Source organism: Colletotrichum karsti (assembly GCF_011947395.1).
Source record: "Colletotrichum karsti strain CkLH20 chromosome Unknown Scaffold69, whole genome shotgun sequence".
Classification (NCBI taxonomy): Eukaryota; Fungi; Ascomycota; class Sordariomycetes; order Glomerellales; family Glomerellaceae; genus Colletotrichum; species Colletotrichum karsti.
Window position 1 is genome coordinate 131,891 of NW_024065969.1, and position 22,109 is coordinate 153,999.

The following is a 22,109-nucleotide window of genomic DNA, read 5'->3' on the forward strand; positions in this document are numbered from 1 at the left end:
GGACGAACGTTTTCCAACTCATCAGATGCGTCTGTGGCCTCGACAGGATCTCACTCCGACGACCATTGCGACCTGCTCATGTCAGGACTCAACACGCCGGCGCAAGAGAAGACGGCTTTCGATGGGTTCAAGTTGCCCGATGTGCGCTCACCAAGAGGCAAGTTACAGTCTTTCTTTTGTTTCGTTTACATTTCCGAACCCCCGCTTGTCTATTCTTGTCTTGATCTTGAAATATTCCAAAATCCGGGGCCCCAACTCAATTCCAGAAGCGTCTCCAGCATCGCCTCTCTGCGTTATCCATGGTCGGGCTGGTTTCAATTTTCATCTATCTCCAACCTTTCCCCAGGCACCCCCTCTTGTCGTCCCCGCCTGTTCCGTCCCCAGGCCGACCCTGCCCAGCCCTGCCCTGTCCTCTACTGCCTGCTCACCACCCTCCTCCCAAAGTGCTCCGCCATCCCGCTTCTGTCTGCGGGCGGGCGGGCGGGCGGGCTGGCTGTCGCTGTGACTGTCAGTTCAGCCGTCCTATTTTCAGGCGTTTGGCCCGGCTCTGTCCTCCATGCGTGTCGGGGCTTGCCCCCGGTCTCCAACGTACTCCAATGTCGCAACGGCTGCGGCGCACCGATGAAGGAACCCGTTTGTCGTTGCGAACCGCCCGAGCGGGGGAGCCATGCGACAAGCCATCGAGTCATCTCGGCCGCGGACGCGGGTCCGGCGGCTGGGAGGTTCGTGGCTTGCGACGGAGTGCATCGCAGGGTGCCTCAGTATGTCTGCTCATGGCGGTTGCTTACACTTCACCCTTAATACCCGTGCCCGTGATGGGTATTCATGCTGCTAGTGCCGCGGGGTGTTTTGTCCAGAGCTGCGGTGCGGTATTGCGTACTACTTCGAGCAGAGTGTACTCGGTAAGGCAACTTGACCCAAAACCCCAAAACCCAGACACGATCGCAAAGGGTAAAGGGTAAAAGCAATTCGACGAAGGCGAATCAGACTAGGAGCACCCTCAAGCCCCTCGGACCCTCGGGGTTGACTCCGGTCATCAGTCAGTGGTCAGTAGCCAGCCAGTGGTCAGTGGCAACGCAAACGAGGTAGCGCTTACGTTGATGGCCGTCGCCGTCGCCGTCAGCCGTCAGACCCGGCAGCGTGAGTGCTGTTAGTGCTTCTGAGTAGAAGAGTAAGGGTCCTGAAAGAATCGGGTCTCGGGTCTCGTGCCCTCTCTTTTTTTTTTTTTTTTTTAGAAAGAGAGAGAGAGACACAGAGACAAGAGAGAGAAACCTAGGATATCGCAGGTCTCTGACGACGACGACGCCTCAATCTACCTCAGGGCACCGCCGCATGCATTACAATGGCATTGCGTGCAGAGGCCACGGGCTTTCCATGCAGCACATTTGGACAATCGATGTACCATACCAGGGCATTCCATTGTAAACCTACCTCAAGTAATCAGGTGCCGATGCCCTGATGTCTTAGGCGGGGTGGCTGGTGCCTCTCCAAGGTCAGCATGCGGCCCCCTCGCCGTTTTCCGCAGCATTCGCTGCCCCTCGCCGCCTCGCCGCCACCCCTGGACGCTCGACTTTCTGGGAGAAAAGTTGACGGGAACCCTGGAATTCCATGGCCGGCCGCTGCCAGGACTCGGCCGGGACCCTGCACCTATCGTCATCATTCGCGGTCATTTTGGCACCATCTCGTCCATGGACGGCGTGGACGGGTCACCACCGGCCCTAAGCCCTTTTTTTCTTCTAACCCCCTTCGAGCCTGTCTCGCATGGCTTCCGGGGACCCTTACCGTTGCGTCATGTTTTCCCTTTTTTTTTTTTTTTTCCTAATGTATTCGCTGTATTATTGATTTTTTGCCTCGTTCGATCTGAACTTTCATTTAGTTACTTAACCTAACCCAAATCCTCACTCCCTTGCCCTGGCTTGCCGAGACCTCCAGAACTAACTCGCCATTTTGCTTCTTAACAGGCGAAACATCCGCCTCTGCTCGCCTCGATCTGTCCTCCCTTCAGTCAGCCAGATACAACCGCAGTCGACCAATCAGTATTGAACCAACTCACTGCCTTCGAAAGATCAACTCGGCCCCTGCCTGTTCACCAACACCACCCGAACCCCTCTCAGCCCGCGGAGACGTTCCTGGGTATGTTCCTATCCAATGCCAACTCTGCCACTCCCTTCAACCAAAGTACTCGAACCTTATGCTGACTGCCTCACCACAGAGGCTATTTCCCATTTCACGAAGATCCCAACGGTCGTGTTCACCACCCGCATCCCTTCCGCGCACCAGAGGGCGGTCAAGCTCGGCATCACTCCATCTCTCTCGCAGTCGACTCTGCTTCAAAGCCTGAACATCGCGGCGCATCCTTGCCTGTAGTCATGGCACCTTCAACCCATTTGTCGCCCTCGACGGCTTTCGATATCGAACAGTCACGCGCCAACACCCCCGTGACATCCTACCTCCCCAGTGGCGTCCACGACACTCCCTTGCCCATGGGCAAGTACTATCCGTCCAACTACGAGAGCAGAGGCAGTCAAGAACCAAGGATAGGACCGTCCGCCCCTCCAAGCCGTGTGTCGTCTACGAGATCAGAAGGCCACATTCCCACACGGGAGGGACTGAGATCCTCGCGACAAGACTCCGACGTACGACGCAAACTGCAACAATACCAACGGGATATGATCGCGCAGGCGAGGTTGGCCGCAAGCGAAGTGCTTGGAAGTTCCGCGGGCTCAGCCAGCGGCGCGTCGAGTTCCACTATTACCCTCAACGGGGTTCCCTTGTCCAACTTGCATCACATCGGAACCACCGGCGCTCACAAGCCCATCTCACCAAGACTCTTGCCACTGGGGAGCCCTGGCCCCGTTACACCCATGAATCTGGAAGGCGAAGATGTTGGATATCTGGATCGGGCCTGCAATGATGAAATCGCCCGCGTGTTGCGGGCCGAAGAGGATCGCATACGCCGGGAAGGGGCAACATCTCCGGCGGTGGAAACCGGCCCTCAAGCATTTTAGGTGGCGCGACCCAACTTGTTGGTGCTCGGGGCACGACAGGACTCAGCATAAATCATCCGAACTCAAGTGGACGATGACGGCGTATTAAAAAAGGGGGGGCACAGAGACGATCGTTTATGGTTTATGATACCCTCATGGTTACTACTGCAATGCTTCATTCGTTACGTGCTCGGACTTGATCCGAAGCAAAGGAAATCATCGTTTAGTGGTGTTTCGGTACAGGAGGCTTTAGACACTAGGAATTGGCGTCCGGGTTTAGATAAGGCAGTCGGAACAGGACAATAAACCAACTTCAACCACCGTCGTTTCCCATCTCGTCACGGCCGATTTCAGGTGTCTCAATGTTTCACCGCAGAACCTGTGAGAAACATACACGCCGTGCTACCCTCTCGTGTCCAACGATTTGTCCGAACCACGCATACCGATGGACTCGGAATGTGGTGAGTCCGGAAGTGGCACCCGGGTTTTGAAAGTACATTATTTTTCCGGTATCATTCGCCGTCGTGTTTCATTTGCCAGGCGTTTCATTCGTGACATCAGAGAGGCCTTGCGGTCGTGTGACGCAAAGCCGCGAAACGGTCTTTGCAGCCTGACTATGACATAGCACGCCGACTGCGATATACGTTCCTCACCAAAGAGTTCGGATTTTTCCCGGTGTCGCGCGTCAACAACGATCACTCGGGAACCCATCTGAAGGTCAACGTAGGTATCTCTCAGCATTTCAGCCCAAAACCTCAAGCCGCTTTGCAGTAATTGGCGGGGAAGTTCCCCTTGATCCCTCCCAACTCGCCAACCCACCAGTCTTGATCCGTCTGCGTCTTCTTGACGATCTTGATCCTGTCGCCTTCACGGAAACTCAGATCGCCGTTCCCGCCCGCAAAATCGTACTGCGCCACGACAAACTCCTCGGGGATCTGGAAACGCTTGGCCGGGGGAGGCGGCGGCGGTTTCTTCTTGGCCGCGGCGATGTTGCCGTTGCTGGGCGAAATGCCGGATTGGTGACCAAAGTGCTCCGACTTGGTGGACGAGTACGCCGGCGATATTCGAGGGCCGCCTTGGGAATGACCGAGAGCCGTTGCCGTCGTGAAATCGGTCGGCAAACCCATCTGGAAGCGCGAGGCGCTCGCGCTCCTCGTCGGCTGCGGGTTTGGCTGAGGAGAAGCTTCGGGCGCGGGAGCTGCCCGGCCGACGGAGTTCGACGACGGAATCCGTACGATTCGAGGGGTCGGTGTGCTGCCTTCGCTCGTGCCCGACGGTGTCCGCGTATATGGACCGCGAGAAGACGCCGACGTCGGAGCCTGCTGACGCCAGACCCTACCGTGTTGTATGCAAGTGAGGGCCTCTACCTCCTTCCGAACTGGCATGAACGCGGCGGACCATGTCGACACGACGCTTTCCATCGGAGGCGGGGGTGAGGGGAACTCATACTCCTCGCAGTAGTTGTGAAGCACTGTGTAGTACAAGCCGAGAAGTCGGTTTTGTATGCAAACATGGGCGGCCAGGAGATGGGGTATCAGTGTAAAGGTGGCATCGACCAGGGGCGGTAGAGCGTCTCGGAGGTGGGTATCTGCGACGTTGAATTCCTGTCATGATGATGGTGCGTCAGATGCTGGGAAGGGGGGAAGAGGGTATGATGAGGCGGTCCTGACCTCTGAAGCGCATTGCATTTCAAACTCGGCCTTTGAGAGCGCGGCATCCTCTTTTGGCGTCTTTCCTGACTTCTTTTGGAGCTTCTTCACCTTGTCCTCGGCTTTCTCGTAGTCCAGCCTCTTGGCCTCGCGCTTCTTGATGGTTTTGCGAATGGGCTGGAGGTAGTCGTGGGCTTCGGTGGCGGGACGGATGACCTGGGCGTCGATGGCTGCGACCTCTTCGATCAACTCATCTTTGAGGTCCGAATAAGCTTCGCGAAGCTTAAAGGTTCGGTCGAGCTGCTGCTTGGGTGTAGCAATGCTGGGTCGGCCGTGGCCCTCGGTGGCACCGACGATGGGATCGTACAAGCCCTCGTATTCCTTGACTATGGCCCACTGAGTGGTCCCTACAGTGACCCAGGAATCGCGAAGTGTCTTTGTATTCTCGACGATCTAGCACACGGGAAGAGGACGTTAGCTGGACGGTAAGGTAAGGTAGGTAGGTAGGTGAGTGGGTTTGGGGAATGGAAGAAGAAAGGTCGGGTGCGGGTGGGTCCGGCATATGAAAGTGTAAAGTCAGGTAAGGTAAGGTAGGTAAAAGTGTTGGAGAAAGTAGCTACCTGGCCCAACAATCTGTCTGCATCTTCATAGTCGTGGAGGATGGCAGCGACCTTGGCATTGTCGCCGGGGCTCTTGTTCATGAGCTTGCCAAACTGTCTCTGCATGGACTGCATCCTGACGATTTGCGACGTGAGGGCGAACGAGAGTGTGTGAGAGAGCAGCCGCAACGGGAATGTTCACGCGAGGAATTGAGAGCACTAATGGTTGAGGTCATTCGTGCCCCTACAGGTAGGCTCTGCGTTGTTGCTGTCGTTGTCGTTGTCTTTCTGTTTTCGCGTCTTCGTCGGTGGCAGATTTTGTGTCGCAAAGGCTGTGTGTGGTACGACTACGTCGATAAATATGAAGGAGGGAGGTTGGATGTGATGCAAGGTAAGGTAGCCCAGGCCGTGAGTGCCCACCAGTGGGATGAAGTGACACTGAGGTGAAGGTGGGCGGCACAAGCGAGAAGCCACTCGGTTGGTAGGTAGGTATTGTACCTTGTCGACCAACAAAGTAAAGACAAGGTTGAGATTGGAGAGGATCAAGGAGGAGGATCAGGAACAGCAGAAACAGAAACAGGAACGGTTGATTGGACTGCGCCGCTCTTGTTCGTCGGGAGCAGACAGCGGCGTCCTGTAGCAGTTTCGAACAATGGCTACCTCCCGTCACTTTACGCAGTACTGAAATGGTGTTTTAATTCGTCAAGACATGCTCAACTCCTCCTCCTCCTCCTCCTCCCTCCCCTACTTCTGAGGAACTCATCGCGACGGACGTTACGCAACCCCCGGCGGTGTGTGAACCAGCGTTGGAACCTTGTCAGGCGTGGAAGCCAACCAAAAATAAGGTAGCGTCGCATCTCCCTGCCTCAAAATGCCTTTGCAGGCTTAGCTCGCGGTAGCTACAGGCCAGGCCCGGCTGCCGGCACGAGTCGATCCCTGGGCGGTTTGAGCCACTCGATGGGTACTTCGAACGCTACCTTACGATGCAATAAGTATTCGTATCCTGTCGTAGGATGATACCTTGGGTAGGTGGGATATTCAGGAATTAACCAAGAGTCGAGACACTCGAGATGGTCTCAGCCAGCGCAAACATCTTCTCCAACTGTGCGAAGACTGCCTCGCAAAGGCCCCATCACCAAGCGCTCCTCGCTGGCTCGACGTCTCTGGTGTTTGTTGCTTTCAATGTAATGTTTATTTTCGTTGTCCAGGTTTTGCTGCATTTTTCAGGGTTTCTCCTGTTCTTGTCATCAGCTTCAGACGCAGCGCGCACTTCGAGGCCCTTGCAGAGGAGCCGTGTCCAACGCGGTCTTCCTTGTCGATCCAATGTGTTCTCACAGTCACTTACCCGTACTTCGTTCGCCTTGGCCGTGGCTATGTCTGTGTCTGATGAAAAGTGATGACCTCGCCTGAGATTCACAAAAAGAAGAAAAGAAAGAAGTCTGCAGCAGACTCGAAGATGGGTCGCATCTCTAGCTGTAATTTCCATTATCGAATCTCAGCTGTCAGCTGCTCGATCCAGTATCATCCATGCCTTGCAAGCGGGGTTTTGCGGCCGTGCCCGCTGTTCGCCTTGCCGTAAAAACATCAGATGAGAACTCATTCCTCCGATTCAGTTCAGTAGGGATCATAGCTAAGAGAGATATTTGGAAAACTAACATACAAAAAAAATCGAGAGGGCGGATGAAACAGAGATGCAAAGATACCTGACCTACCTGCCTACCCACCCATCTTAGGTTTAGGTAGGTCCCTTAAGATACGGAGACCGAGCAGGCACTCACGCCCACCAAAGTACCTACTTTAAGTCACATGACCTGGCGTCTGCCACTTCTCGCGCCCAGACGCGTCTCCCTGCTTTCTCACCATTCCACTGTCAACACCACCAACGCAGCACTTCCCCAGCCAGCCATGTGTCACCCTCGGCCACGGCAACCACGATGCCTCTCGCCAGCCATCCTAGCCAGGTCTCGGCTTTGCCCTCAACCGCCCCGGTCCACGAATACATCTGCCTATTTACTCCTGACTTGAAGCGCAAACAGAAGCGATGGCAAGATGGACGCCTCAAGTTTCACACCTTCAACAAGCGCATCATGGTGTACGATGAGAGGGGAAATTTCATTGGCGACATGCACTGGCGCGAGGACTTCGATTTTTGTCAGGGCGAGGAGTTCAATCTGGAGCGCGGTGCTGTCATTGTCCAGGTTGCCGAATGTATTGGAACCAAGGATCAAGATCTTTCCGAACTCCTCGACAAGAGAGCCAAAGAAGTTGATCAGCGACATGCCCGCTCCTCCGCTTCCGCTATCAGTTCCCCTATGGCTTCTGCTCGCCCGTCGCTTGTTTCTCGACAGCAGCCGCAGCCGCAGCCGCAGCAGATGCAACAGCAACTACAACATCCACCGCATGGCCAATTCCGGCAAAAACACTTGGCCGACCTCTTCAACACCCCACGCGGACCTCAAGGTAGAGCTGTCATACCCAAGACGTCTCCCTACGAAGAGCGCGTTGCCGCTCAAGCCTCAAGTCCTCATGACGAGAATCAACGGCCAGCAAAGAGGAGGAAAAGAGACGTGTCACCCCCGAGCAAGGCAGGCTATGCCCAGAATCTATTTGGTACAGCATTGACGCTGTCCTCGTGGTCTGCGAGCGCCCCAGTCCGCAGCCAGCCATTGATCACGCCCATCAGCCAAGGTTTCCGCCCGAGTCCCCCTTGTCGAGATCCAAAAGCCTCCTCTTCACGACCTGCCGCTGTGGTGGACCTTACGGACGGTTCACAGATTCCTTCGGTAGCATGCCAAATCTCCGACGAACTCCCGAAGAGCATCGCAAAGAGAATGCCGACAGCTGACGTCAATTCGGTTCCAAAGCCGTCCACGATAACGGAGAAGCGCAAGCCAACGTCGCGATCTGCCCGAAAATCACAGGATGTAGAGGAGACACTGGACTCAAGCGACCAGCGGGCGCCAAGCAACGCTTATACCAACAACCGTACGGCTCCCCGCGTTGCTACACGAGCAAGACAGGTGCTACTGAGTGCAACAGGGTCGCGTTTGCCAGATCCTCCCCAAGACGATAGGGATCAGACCCGCCAGCCCGGGTTGACTCGCAGCTCTACCAACGAGGACGTCATCGAAGTTTCGGGATCCCTTGCGGATCCCCACAACGACGAGTGTCCGCAGCGGATGCTCAACGGTTCTTCGACAAGTCAGGCTGAGTCTGATGCGCCAGAAGAGCCAAAGGCAAGACTTCGAATCAAAGCACGACAGAGACGAGGACTTCTGATGATGTCGAATAAAGCTGTGCCCAAAAAGACCACAACCTCCAGAGTCGAAATCGATCCATCCCCAGCTGACCTGGAAAATGCTGTCGACAATGCTCTGTCAGCCCTTCCCCTAATGGGTCGTCATGTTCCTGTCCATGACGACAACCGTAGTCAAGCGGCAGACAGGACTGATAAGCAAGGTCGGCCTGAGCAGGAGACGCCTGTGGGCATCAGTAATGATGTTGGATTGGGCGAGGGATCGAAAGCGCCGGCCAGGGACCAGGATCGAAAATCCCGTCAGCAGGCAGAACCAGCCGAGTCAAGGCACACGGACACAGACGAGCCCGATATACTGTCCAAAGAACGAGAAAAGCAAAAGAAACGTCTCAGGTCGGACAACCGTCGAGGAGCAGAAGAGACCAGTTCCCATCCCGGCCCAAGACTTGCATCATTCGGACGAAGGAGTGTGAAAAGCAAAGAGGTCATAGGATCATTTGATAGTAGACCATCTCGAATGTTTCGCGAAGCTTGCGACTCGGCACCTGTGATCCCTGAGGAAAGTGTCAAACGTGAGGACGACATGGAGATGAGCATCTCAGCGCAGGACGAAATGGACACGTCAAAGCAGGATGCATTGAGACCAGGGCAAACAGTTCGACTATCGAATCCGGCCACCAGAGGACGCAAGGCAGCTAAGAAGTCTGACGCAGCTGGTACCGTTCCGCAGTCGGTTATACCACCCAGTGCTGGCCCTGCGCCCGCCATGGTTAGTAAACCAGACAACAAGCCGGGGACAAAGCCCGCCTCGGAAGGAACGGGCGAATCGGTCGAGAGGATGCCAGGTTTTTCACGGGCGAATGGGGGACCTTGGAGCAGAGAGGCTTTTGACTTGCTGGGCTGCGCACGGCCAGGGTGAGGCCACACGATGCAAGAATGGTCAACCACAGGCTGTCGCAAAATGATGTAATATGACAAGGACAGGCGCAGTGATTAATCATAGTAGCAAATCTCATATTTCTTGTCGATTTCGATTGGGCTTGAGTCTACTCCTTGAGTTGCGATTATGCACTGCGTGTGGGTCGTCTCCTGCCTCCGGCCATTCTCATGACGATGAGGCTATCGTCAGTTGACTCAAAACACAAGTCATACTTTTTCCGTGCACTTGTTACTTGATCGCCATGGCGCGCTCGTTGAGCGATAAAGTGAGAATAAGGCAACCATCGAATACCCTGCGCTCTCCAGGTATAACCGTCGCCCGTACCTTGGTGTCAAGGTAGAAGGGTGCGCGTGTATGCTCGACCACCTCAGGCTGCAACTGAGGGGGGAAACTCCAACTGAAGCATGGACGGGATTGCCACTGTTCCGTTCCGCAACACAACGAGTCCCGTCTCTTCCTCATGTTGCCGTATACGCCGCCAAGAATCCGAGCAGATCGAGACATCGGGTCCTTCGTTCATCATGGAGAGGTGGCCTGAATCGACGTCACCTAATCATGACAGCCAGAAAATGCACATCAATGAAGGCCTGATGAAGTTCTACAACACAATACGCGAATTGAACAAGGATTCGACTGTAAATCAGCTTCTTTCTCTACGACTTCCAGCCGCGAAACCGGCCGTGGTGACACCTTCTAAATCACAAGCTTGCTCATGCCCCGGTTCTGTCAGTCGAGCTTTCGATAAGCTGAGCGTCGAGTACTTGCCCAAGAAGCCGTTGAGCGTCTTGGACGCCGCGGGCCTTCGTCAGACTTCACCAAGGCCAGGGAAAAGTATTCATGACGAAGTTGAAAGCCTACCCCAGCTGTCGCGACCACAAAATCCAGGTTGGTCTTTATCGGCTATTTGACATCTGACTTTGCTGATGCTTTGATACCCCAGTATGTTCATCATGATTAGACTCCTTTCGAGCATACATATCAACAACGAAAAGCCACGCAAGTGCTGCAAACTTCAACGTCAGTCCAGACAACACCAGGACTCTCGGTACCGAACCTAGGTCGCGGTCACGTACTCAACGTCTTGCTTGGCACTACTCCTGGCCAGGCTATTACATTTCCTGACAAACGCAGTTGGATGGACGATATCAAAAGCACAAACACGCCGTCATTTCCTACTGAACGTAGCACATCACCACTAGGCTCACAGGCGTATTGACCCATACTCGCATCAGCTTTCTACGCCCCATGGACAGTTGCAAGCGAGCCCATATGGGCACCACCTGGCAGCCAGCATCCCATAGTAGTCGACCGGTACCGATTGAAAGAGAGGTTGAAAGTGGTGGCTTCTGGGGGTGTGAGGGCATCGGACCCAGCAGGTGCGGCGTCCAATGCCATTCTCCCACGGTCGAGATACATTTCCGAAATTCCATTCAGCTTTTGAAGAACTTCAGCCTTCGCCGAATTTCTTCTGCTGCCAATGCGGACTTGACAACAACCAGCCAGACGACTGCCTTGGTTGTGATAGACGCGACAACGACGGCGTTGAGTCGTGGTACTAGGTGACTATTATTCCACCCAGAAGCCTGGCCTGATTCTCCAGCGTTTTCACGGAAATGGATGAAGCAGCGAAGAACGGAAACGTCTGCAGTATATATGGCAATATAGGAAAAGTGAACTTCAGAGGACATTGAAGTATTATGCATACCAGGCTCATGGGCGACGAAAATGGCCCACGGTATCAGAAGACTACTTGTCCATTGCATTACCGGACAAGACTTGATGGATGGGTGGTAGATGAGATGGCCTGTGGCTTTCGCTTTAGACATGCCACGACATGCTACGACAGGCTTCTGTCTTGCGATGTATGCAGAAACGAGGGTACTTAGAATAACAGAAAATTGTCGTTAATTATAGCAAAGCAGCGGTTATGCAGCTCCAGACGGCTAAAGCCGTGTTCATGCTCATTTCGACGCACTTCGGTTATGTGAGGGTTAAGAGGTGAGAAGCGTAGTCCGGAGTGTTTGATTTCTCATCCACTACCTGTGGTATGGAGAGAAAAAGTACCATGCGGCGGACGAGTCGCCTACTTGGCTCGCTTGCGTCAGATTTCGGCCTATTGCGTAGGGATACCGAGTTACATTCTGCTAGTCACTCACTTATCTTGTGAAGTATAGTACTTTTGACCAGCACATTGGCTACGAAGTCCCGTCAGCTATACCCAAGTCGATGAAAGGGTTCAATTGGCGTGGGACGCTGGCTGATGATCGTCCCTCGTTCATGCATCCATGTGGAAAGAGTCACTGATGACATAATTGCGGGTGGATGGGGATCAACTGTTTCCATGTCAAGGCGGAAAAAGAGTGAATGCCCGCGGAGTGGTGCAGTCAGCCCTGCGCATTCGCGATTACCCTAGATGGAGCCGGCGGTCTGGGAAATTAGCCTTACCATCAGGTAGTAAGGTCTGCCTCTGCCTGGCTGGCATTGATAGAGGATTGTATCCGTAAGACTGAGGGACCCTAACAACCCAAGAATCTCCGTCAGCATTGCAGCACTCAATTGGAGCACAGTCCGATTCTACCAAGCACACTTGACCTATCAAGGGTTGAGACGGGCTGTGACTGGTGCTAGCGACATGGGGCGGCCGCCATTGGCTCGAGGTTGACTCATCAGGGTCACGTGACTGCAGCTCAGACTGGCATTGACCAATGACTACCCAGAATGCTCGCCGAAAATCTGATGTCTGGCTCGCAGGATGCGGATCCAGCTGACCAATGGGAGACCTTTAAGTGGATATTCCCGAGCCCAACTGCGGCTCTCATTGGCCATCCCACGAAACGGTGTCGTCTCCACGCTAGTCCATTTTCATCTCGCCGACAGACTCAATCAAAACCACGGGCTGCGCCTTGCTGGGGATACCTGACGGATGCCGCTGTGTACATCAGCTGCCTCAACCTGAAATACCATCCATGACTCCCGCCCGACCCTACCGCCCCGAGTCCCTTCCGTCTTTCTCTTTTTTCTTGTCAACTCACATCATCCAATTCGACACGCCTAGTGATACAATCACTGAAGCAACTCCAAAGCTGGAGATCTTCCTTAGGCTTGCCTTGCGCCTCACCGTGTTCCTCTGAATCTCACTCCTCTACCATCTCCATCAACCTCAGCACTTGTCACTCGATCTACATACGAGCTTCCAGACACGAGCTGTCAGCGCATCAGAAAAGAAGACATCAAACACCTCCCAGCGTCTGATCTATCTACGGTCTGAACTTATCTCGCCTCGGCCAAGTAGTATTCTCGTACTTTGAACTCCTTCTTTACATTCAAGGTACGAATGCGCCCACACATGTCTATGTCTGCCTACCTTAGCCTGGCCTGGCCTGGGTTCCCCATCCAACCCCACGTGCACATCCCTGGTCACTCTACTCTGGCCATCTCCAATCTGGGGTTTTCGCCCGGCCTAGGCGTCAACGGCACCAAAGCCTCGACATGACACTGAGAGACGGAAGCTTGGACAACGCATCTGATCTGAATAGTTGAGGGGCTTACTCATTGACAGATAAAGAAAATCGGGACCGTCTCACCAAGACTTGGTTGCCGCCTCAAGGTCAAGGAATAATTGTTCCGTCGCCATATCTTCCCTACATCGCCGAATTCCCTCTGTAACCAACGCCGTCAATCAAATGGCGGCCATGTCCCGAACCAACTCCGTCGGCGCCCTCCAGGGCTTCTCAATCTGCCAACCTGTCCTCGGCGCTTCTCTGCAGTTCTACCCTGCTTTGGGCACTCAGCAACTCGACGACCTCATCAATGCCTTTGTTCCCGGCACCGCTTCCATTAAGGAGAAGCGAGCCACCGTCTCCATGGACTTCTTCGAATACTCCCAGCTCACCGGAGAGACATTCAAGTACTACCCTGTCTACACTCAGCCATCTTCTGCCGAGTCTAGTCCCGTGCAGGACTCCGGTTACGTCTCCAACTTTGTGTCCCCCGTCATTTCGGACTGGAGCTGGTCTCAGTCGACCCCCAGCTCTGCCTCGGTGTCAACTCCGGCCTCCGCCACTCAGGAGATCGCCCCTACCAAGTCCTCCAAGAAGGCAGCCGCTCCCACCCCCAAGTCACAATCCAGCGATTTCTCTCATCTTCCCGGCATGAAGATCATGACTAAGGATGGTCGCGACGTCACAAACTCTGCCTCCCGCGGATGCAAGACCAAGGAGCAGCGCGACCACGCTCACCTCATGCGAATCATCAAGGCTTGCGATGCCTGCAAGAAGAAGAAGGTCCGCTGCGACCCCAGCCACAAGAAGCGTACGGCTGCCCAGACACAACCTGCTGCTGCTCCAGCAAGGTTAGCCAAGAAGGCCAAGACATCAACAGCAAAAGATTCACGGGCAGTCACCGAACGGCAACCGCAACAAACTGTCTCTTCAACCTCCTTGTTCACGGATCCAATCTTTACCGGGCTTGAGATTCCTGACATGCCTCTCGAGCTTCCCGAGTCTTGGGAGTCGTTCGTTCAGTTCGACGACGAGCCCGCCAACGCCTCTCCCTTCGACTACGACTTCTTCTCCGACCCCGAGGGCCACCTGTCTCCTCATTCACGCCAGTCTCCTGCGAGCCCCTCAATGGTGTTCTCTCAACCCCAGGCTGTGAGCCGGATTCCTCAAAATCTCCTCTCCAGCCAGTCGTTTGTCGAGGATACCATTGTCCGCCCACCGACCCTGCCGTACATGGACGCCACTGCACCTGCCAACAACTACGTCGACTTCAACCTGTACTCGCCCGAGCCAAGCTTCCTGGACGACGACGCTGCTCTCATCACCGACATTGGCTCTGCTGCTGGCAAGGAGCTCATTACTACTCCTCAGCGCCGTGGCCTTGCTCAGGATCGCCGGTCATCGTACTTGCACACAGACGACAGGGCATTGGCTCTTCCCGATGACCTAAGCGTTGATCGTGGCACAACGGTATCGCCGCAGTTTGCGGAAGATCCACAAGGCGTAGATCGCGGACAACGTTTACCACCAAGTGGAGAAGGCAGGAATACATTCGCTGAAGACCGGAGTGTACCACAGGTGCGTTGTACTCGCGCGGAACTTTTCGAGCTGATGATAACATTTGAACAGAACGCTGTCGGCTTCCGCACATCACACTCACGCCTTCCTGCCAACGCCTTCGCCGCCCCAGCTGTACAATCACCGCTGATGACAGACGACGCCCAGAACAGGACTCGGTCACTTTGGTCCTCCAGTGGCATTGCACGCACCCAACTGCAGAGCGTAAACGTGCCGTCAACAAACGCAGGCGATGTCAGCCGCAACGCGTCACCCGCCCAGCCCTCACCCAGCCAAGTTCCACTTGCCTCGGTAGCCTCATTTGCATGCTTCTCGACGTCGCTCGGGGAGCTGTCTTATTACGCGACTACCGATATGGCAACACCTGGTGACGGCAGCAACCGCGCGACCGGAGTGACCAGCACCACACCCACATCGACCGGCTACCTCCAGGCAACTGGTGTCACGTCGCAGGTTAGTCGTGGTACGTCCGCGCCACTCAGCTCTCGATCCTCCATCGCCGACATAATCGGCGTGCATGGAGAGCGATCTGCAATTGCGACATTTGCAAGCAATGGCGACGTAATCGGCGTAGATGGAGAGCAATCTGCAATTGCGACATTTGCAAGCGATGGCATCGTATCCGCGTGTCGCTCCCTTGCTGGCAAGCCATCCGCGACGCAGTTCCTCCTCTTCGCAATACTACTTGTGGCGACGCTCGGCACGGTTGTCACTTCTCTGGAAGCTCAGGCACTTACAGGTGGCTTGCTCCAGATCGCCTTTGGCCTGGCGATGTTCAAGGCCTACTCTCACTCTAGCCTTCATGGCTCGAGACCTCAACAGAGCCGTCTCAGTACCACGCCAAAGCCGCAGGGCTTCAGCGACGGCGCGAGGCTACTCTCCTGCGTCAGCACGAGACTGCGACACACCCGTCGCCAGAACCAAGACGCGCACTCCCGGTCCAGGCCGGCGGTGGGGTCGAGGCTTCTGAGCTTCGCGCAAGGGTTTCGATGAACCCTACGCCGACCTGCGGCTTGGACAGGTGGTCCTGGCCTGTATGGATTGGAATGTGTGTTGTACTATTCGCTGATGTTTCTGGGAGCGTTGGTTTCTGAGATACCCCTCTGTTTTTTGATGAGACGCGGACTTTCCGGCGATGGGAGACGTGTCAGCATAATCATCGGGCAAGGCGGCGCTTTCTGTATGGGTTGAAAAAGAAAGCCTCTGATATACTGCAGCTGCGTCCGGCTGCAGAACAGCCAAGTTGATATCGGGTGTTGGATCCGTACAGTTTAATATACTGCCTTGCTCACATGGTACCGGGATCCTCAAGTGCAAGTGAATCGCCTAAAGATGTAGTATGATACGTAGCCCGCTGCTTGTCGCAACCGAGCATTAAAGCGTGATGGTACAGCTCCTTGACAAGTGCCTGAATGCATCGAAAACGGCAAGGAGACAGGGACGGTTTCTTGAACGGCCATAAATGTACGATTGGGTGTACTTTGTGATGCTGTCAGAAGGGTGGTCAGTGTACCTACCTACATAGGTAGGTACTGTGTGACAGACACGGTCACGTGACTGGTGTGTTCCCACTTGCGCAAACTTCAACTACCTACCTACCTTAAGGTACCTCGTCCACCTCACCTTAACTATACTACCTACCATTTACTCATCTCAGCACCTACCTCCTCTTGACTGCTTGAGGCTCTCTGTTTAGCAGTTTCAGGTGATTGCTGCAGGCTGACGCTCAGAATACCCGCCGCGGAAGGAGCGAGTATCTCAACGGCGGCAACAATAAGCTTTGTTCTCTACCCTGGTTCAGTCAGAGCTAGTAAACTTGACTCATCTCTGATACTCAACTCAACTCGTGGTTTCGCTGTTGTCCGTTTGTTGTAAGGCACCTGTTTCAAACAGACGCTCAGTTGCAGGCTCAGAGGAGGGGTTTCTTCTTAATACCTGCGCAAAAGGTTTAAGCTGGGTACCCGTTTGTGGAATCCAATACGCATCCTTTGTCTCTATCGGCGAGCTTGAAACCAACGTTCTTTGGGTTGTGTATCATATCCGAGAGCTTGGGCAGGATTTTCGGCAACACACCAGGCCATTCGAGAAGGAAGAGGAAGGCAAAGACTTGCCTCGCTTGGCTACCCTCTGGCATTGGGCTACAACTCTGTGAACAGTGCAACTGCAGGTCTCAAAGAGGTAGACGCCCAAGGAAACTACCTTGGGGCCTCAATTCAGCTAATCCAACCTGGAACCTCTCAAGGCATACCTTACTGCGACTCATTGCACTGGAGCTGTTTGGATCCCAGAAGGCACTCACTTAGACCCTACAACCCCACGGTACCGGGCAGAGTGGTTGGTGAAAGGCAAGCACAGTGGATGTTCCTGCCAAAACGGTCAACATGAAGAAGGTGCCATCAACAACCGAGTCCAATTTGGATGACTCTCCGTCTCAGGCCAAAGGGAAGCGGCTTTCAACAACAGGCAAATTCCTACAAAACATCTTCACTCGACTCAAATCTCCCTTCTCCCCCAACACCAACGCAAAATCTCCATCCTCCACGTCCACGCCACTGTCGGCAGCACCACTATCTCACCCAACACATACACAAGAGGAAACCTCAAATTCGGAAGAACCTGAAATGGCCGCCGTCGCGACTCGGCCGCCCAGTGGCCCCCGATCTCGGGATTCCGCTGCAATGTCGGCGTCGTTGAACCGCGTTGCTACCCCTTCGTCGGACTGCAACAAGGAGAACAGAGCCCCCGCTTCTGCTTCTTCCGTCATTGTCCCGGTTACTCCTCTGAGCCGCCTTAGCATTGACGATCCCACTCGGCCTCGATCATCTACGTCAATCAACCGTGATCCCTACACTGCCACCGGTGAGAAGCGTATCCATCAAGTCTTCATGGACCAGGCCTTGGACATGGTAAGTCAAGATGACCAGCTTGCTCCCAAACCCTCTTGACATCAAACAACCACCCAGACTAACCTCGACTCTAGGCCCGCCTGGCTCTGAGAACCAACGAAACGCCCGTTGGCTGTGTTCTCGTCTACAAGGGAGCCGTCATTGCAAGAGGCATGAACGCCACCAACGTCACTCGCAATGGCACCAGGCACGCCGAGTTCATGGCACTGTCTTCTCTGCTGTCGTACGGACCCGCTGACGGCGCGGCGGACGCCGGCGGCAAGCTACAAAAGCAGGCCGACGAGCGCTCCAGGTCTGACATCCAGGATGACGAGTCGGAGTTGTTCCCCATGGACGATGACTATGTCAGAAATGGCCATCTCTACCCGTACGGTCAGAAGCTTCACCGCTCCCCCAGGGTTGACCGTTCCATCGTTCATGACTGCATCCTCTACGTCACCGTCGAACCCTGCGTCATGTGTGCAGGCCTTTTGCGACAGCTTGGCATCAAAAAGGTCTATTTCGGTGCCGTCAACGACAAGTTTGGCGGTACTGGTGGCGTCTTCAGCATTCACAAGAACTCGACTGATGCTCATCATGCCTCGATATCTAAGCCCCTCCAGACTTCCACTGACGCAAGCAACCTGGCTCGGCCGAGCAGCTCGTCCTCAAACAAGGGTTCGTTCGCGGGAAGTCAGCTAACCTCCCAAGGCGGAGATGGAGGCAACGTGGAGCGCGGTTTTGAGGCGGAGGGCGGATGGGGCCGTGACGAAGCTGTCAGCTTGCTTCGGCGTTTCTACGTTCAAGAGAACGGACGCGGTAAGTAGCGCAGAATGAAGCTCCTCACACCCTGGAACATTGCTAACTTCGTCTTCAGCCCCCGTGCCGCGCAAGAAGGAAGGTCGAGCTGCACGACTGGCAGCTATGGAAGCTGGAGAAACTGGGACCGACGTTACTACTGGCGGAGCACCCCAGTCTTCAGACATTGATGGCGCGAATGACGACTCTGCTGGTGCAAGCACTACGAACGCCGATTCAACCAACAATGCGGCCATCGAGGTGAACGTCAGCGAGGTTTCAAAGGCTTGAGACGAATCATCCGCTATACGATGCTTCATGTGTCACCCAAGCAAGTAATTCATCAAACAAGGTAGCAAGCAACACTAGTGGGGTTCCCACCGTTCTATTATTGCTATTATTGTACATTCAGAGCAAATAAAAAAGGACGTTTCTGTCCTTGATGGGGTATCCTGTCCACATGAACCAAAATAATACCCGTACGTGATGAATTTTCAAGACTTTCCTTCATAGACAATATACTCAAGATGACTTATCACCTTGAGGAGAGATGGTCTCGCCAACATTCTTGTCCTTGCCATTGACCGAGCCGCCTTGGTCGGAACTGGCCGTCTTCTCAAGGGGCTGAGGCTCGCCACCATTGCTTTGGTGGTCTGGACGCCAGAAGTCTTTCTTACCCTTGGCCAGGCGTCTGACCCAGGGAGGCAAGATGCCGCCAGGAATGCGCCAAGTCCAAGGATCCTTTTGGTCCTTGTTGGCAGGAACGATGCGGCCGCCGGAGGCTTTCTCGACGACCCAGATGACGGTGTTGATGAGGATGTAGCTGCAGACACCGCCGATGAGGCCATCAGCGATGGAGTAGGTGAAAGGCATGAGGGCGATGGTGATGAAGGCAGGAACAGCGTCGCCCATGTACCTCCAGTTGATCTCCGTCACGGCCCGAACCATCATAGATCCGACAAGGATCAAGACGCAGCCGGTGGCCCAGGGTGGGATGGAGGCAAAGATGGGCGCGAAGAAGACGGCGATGAAGAAGCAAAGGCCCGTCACCATGGCCGTGATGCCCGTCTTGCCGCCCTCGGAAATACCGGCACCAGACTCCACAAAGGCGGTCACGGGGGGGCTTCCAAAGAGCGCGCCGATGGAGATGCTGAGGGCGTCGACCATGTATGCGATGGAAGAACCCTCGAAATCTTGCGTCTCCTCGTCGATGAGGTTGGCGAAGCGGGCCATGGAGTAGAGCGTACCGGTGCAGTCGAGAATGTCGACGTACAAGAAAGTGATGAGGGCCAGGCCAAAGGCACCGCTGTATCCCGACACATCCCATTCCTGGACGTTGAGGGTTTTCTGGATCGGGTGGAAGTCCACAACCTTCTTGAAGAAGTCGAACTGAGAGTTGCCGAGGTCGGTGTAAGGGAAGTAGGTGACTTCGGTGCCCCGGGGCCAGGAGATGATGCTGACGAGCAGGATGCCGGCAAGAATGGCGCCCTTGAAGCGGTACATCATGAGGATGACAGTGAAGATACCGCCGCAGAAGATGCCGATCCACATCGTAGGGTTGCGCATCTTTTCCGAGGAGGGGCACAGGCCGGTCGTCTCGTCCAACATGCTTTGCTTGCAACCGGCCAGCTCCATGGGAGTGGAGGTAGCACCGACGATCAGACCGATACCCTCACTGTAGGTCAGACCGATGAGGGTGAGGAACAAGCCGATACCGACACCGGTGGCGAGCTTGATGGAGCGGGGAATGGCACGGGCGAGCCACTGGCGCATTCCGAGCAGAGCCAGACCGAAGAAGATGAAGCCTTCGATGAAGATGGCGGTGAGAGCAACCTGGTACGGAACGGCACCCGACCCGTTGACGCCGACGACAGAGTAGGCGAAGTAGGCGTTGAGACCCATGCCCGGAGCGCAACCGACGGGCAAGTTGGCGAGCAGGCCCATGAAGAAGGTCGACAAGGCGGAGATGGCGGCAGTCGCAGTGACGAGGTCGCGCTTCACCTCGGCCACACACAGCTCGTATTCGACGGCAGTACAGTCGGGACCGTTATCGGTGGTAGGGCAGACACAGGTGCCTCCGGTGACGGAAACGATGGAGGAGTTGACGGCGATGATGTAGGCCATGGCGAAGAATGCGACGAGTCCGGCGCGGATCTCGGTGAAGAAGTAGGAGCCTTTGCGTTCACGGGCCTACGGCGGGCGGGCAGATTAGCGACGGCGCTTACGCTTGCGCGTGCGGACGCGAAGCCGACAGAGCATCTTGCTGGGCAAGTCTCGTTCGTTTTCGACGTCGTTGACGGTGGTGATGGAGGTTTCGAAAGGAACAGACACACGGTGGGGTGAGGACGAGGTCTTCGGGAACAAGACGGAGGATATGACTTACATGACCGGAGCCATCGAGTTGGAACCACCGACCGACCGGGCTAGCGGCGACCTTGGCGTTGGCGTTTTGAACCCACCCCATCTTGCACAAGTTTTTTTTTTTTTTTTTTTTTTTTTTTTTTTTTTTCCTTCCCTTATCTTTTTCCTCAAGCGTTGTTGATGATGTTGGAAAGAGAACGGTATTCCGGATTACGGGTCAGATAAGAGAGACGAAAAAGAAAATATTATCAGATTTTGACAGCTAGTCAAAGCAAATAAGGTGTCGAGTCAAGATGGCGGATGGATATTAAAGCGGCAGGTGTGGGTGGTAGTTGGAAAAGCAAGCAAGAAGCTTTTCAACCAACTGGAAGAGAGGCAGATGCTGAGGCGCAACGGCAGATCCGGCAGAGAGAGCTGAGGGAGGGAGCGAGATCGTGACAGCCGACGACGACAACGACGACGATGACGGACGAAGAGGGGGAAAGATGGAGGAGGACGAGCCTAGAGAGACGACATGGAGATCGAGGGGCGGAACGGCGGGTGGTTTTTATCAACAAGACAGCGGCAGCAAGAGGCAAGGCGGATGAGCAACCAAAGCCCAGGCTGAGCCAGTCGCGTTATCAAAGAAAATCTCGAGCCATTATTTATTAGCGCGAAAACGATTATCATTTGCTGAATCGTCGAGGTCGGGGTCCTGGTCGGGGGGGTCCAGAACGGGGGCAAGGCGTGGATCACTGGCGCAAGTTGCAGGCCGGGCGGGTTGGACAAGGATGCGATGGATGGAGCAGGTGAGGTGAGGTAGGGCACCTCAACTTGCAGAGGCCCCCGATGAGCCGGGTGTCAAGATGTCAAGAACAGCGTGTATCCGTATCTGGAGGCTAGATGGTAGGTGGTAAGGTAGGCAAGGCAAGGTGAGTTAAGGTAAGGTAAGCCCAGGTATGTGAGGCAAAAGTGGACAAGCCATTTAGCGCGATACCTCGTTGCGGTACGTACGCTTGGGGATGCATGGCGTTGCAGGCATGGCATGCATGGCTTCACCTTTTGGAGCATCGAAACGCCGTACTTGGACCTGCCCAGCACACCTCATATTTGGCACTTTGCAGCACATCTCGCTCGCAAAGTAGGGATATTCGTACAGTCTACGTACGCGGTACTGTAAAGCCAGCTGCCGAGGCGAGAGCTCGGCTGGACCACTTTCGACCCCATCCATCTATGTATCCCATGTGCCCATGCCCATGTGGGATGCGCCGCCGCAGTACCTTAGTATCAACGGCATCAACAATTTTGTCCTACGTTTACTAGCTAGCAAAGCATGCTGGTTTGGAGTAGGAGGCAGCTGGCCGTTGGTGTTGGTGTGGCCACTTGCTGCGTGTCCGTTGTCGACTAACTACTATGTATGCTTTAGATTGACGAAGACCTAGCCAAAGCGATATCTAATCAGAGCAAGGACCCGCGGATTAGTACCGCCATTTACTCACTCACCCACTCTCACCCTGTACCTTGGCATATACGGATACCGACTGTAGGTAAGGTATGAATACTTGACCACATGGTAT

The 22,109-nt window shown here is 54.7% G+C and overlaps 5 protein-coding genes across 5 annotated transcripts; 3 read left to right on the forward strand and 2 right to left on the reverse strand.

Moving 5' to 3' along the window:
* Positions 1–3,742: 3,742 nt before the first annotated feature.
* On the reverse strand, positions 3,743–5,370 carry CkaCkLH20_13016 (sh3 domain signaling protein; the record flags this gene model as incomplete). Its single annotated transcript, XM_038895727.1, has 3 exons — positions 3,743–4,591; positions 4,658–5,089; positions 5,257–5,370. The coding sequence occupies 3 exons, from the start codon at positions 5,368–5,370 to the stop codon at positions 3,743–3,745; spliced, it is 1,395 nt and encodes a 464-aa protein (XP_038738992.1).
* Positions 5,371–7,169: 1,799 nt separating this feature from the next.
* Positions 7,170–8,514, forward strand: CkaCkLH20_13017 (uncharacterized protein; the record flags this gene model as incomplete). The annotated part of the gene is made up of 3 exons (XM_038895728.1): positions 7,170–8,220; positions 8,275–8,366; positions 8,461–8,514. The coding sequence occupies 3 exons, from the start codon at positions 7,170–7,172 to the stop codon at positions 8,512–8,514; spliced, it is 1,197 nt and encodes a 398-aa protein (XP_038738993.1).
* Positions 8,515–13,114: 4,600 nt separating this feature from the next.
* On the forward strand, positions 13,115–15,502 carry CkaCkLH20_13018 (uncharacterized protein; the record flags this gene model as incomplete). Its single annotated transcript, XM_038895729.1, has 2 exons — positions 13,115–14,509; positions 14,561–15,502. The coding sequence occupies 2 exons, from the start codon at positions 13,115–13,117 to the stop codon at positions 15,500–15,502; spliced, it is 2,337 nt and encodes a 778-aa protein (XP_038738994.1).
* A 1,388-nt stretch (positions 15,503–16,890) lies between these two features.
* CkaCkLH20_13019 (tRNA-specific adenosine deaminase subunit TAD2) lies at positions 16,891–18,483 on the forward strand (the record flags this gene model as incomplete). Its single annotated transcript, XM_038895730.1, has 3 exons — positions 16,891–17,415; positions 17,490–18,213; positions 18,272–18,483. 3 exons carry the CDS (start codon positions 16,891–16,893, stop codon positions 18,481–18,483), a joined length of 1,461 nt encoding a protein of 486 aa, XP_038738995.1.
* Positions 18,484–18,714: 231 nt separating this feature from the next.
* Positions 18,715–20,656, reverse strand: CkaCkLH20_13020 (purine transporter; the record flags this gene model as incomplete). Its single annotated transcript, XM_038895731.1, has 2 exons — positions 18,715–20,382; positions 20,576–20,656. 2 exons carry the CDS (start codon positions 20,654–20,656, stop codon positions 18,715–18,717), a joined length of 1,749 nt encoding a protein of 582 aa, XP_038738996.1.
* Positions 20,657–22,109: the final 1,453 nt, after the last annotated feature.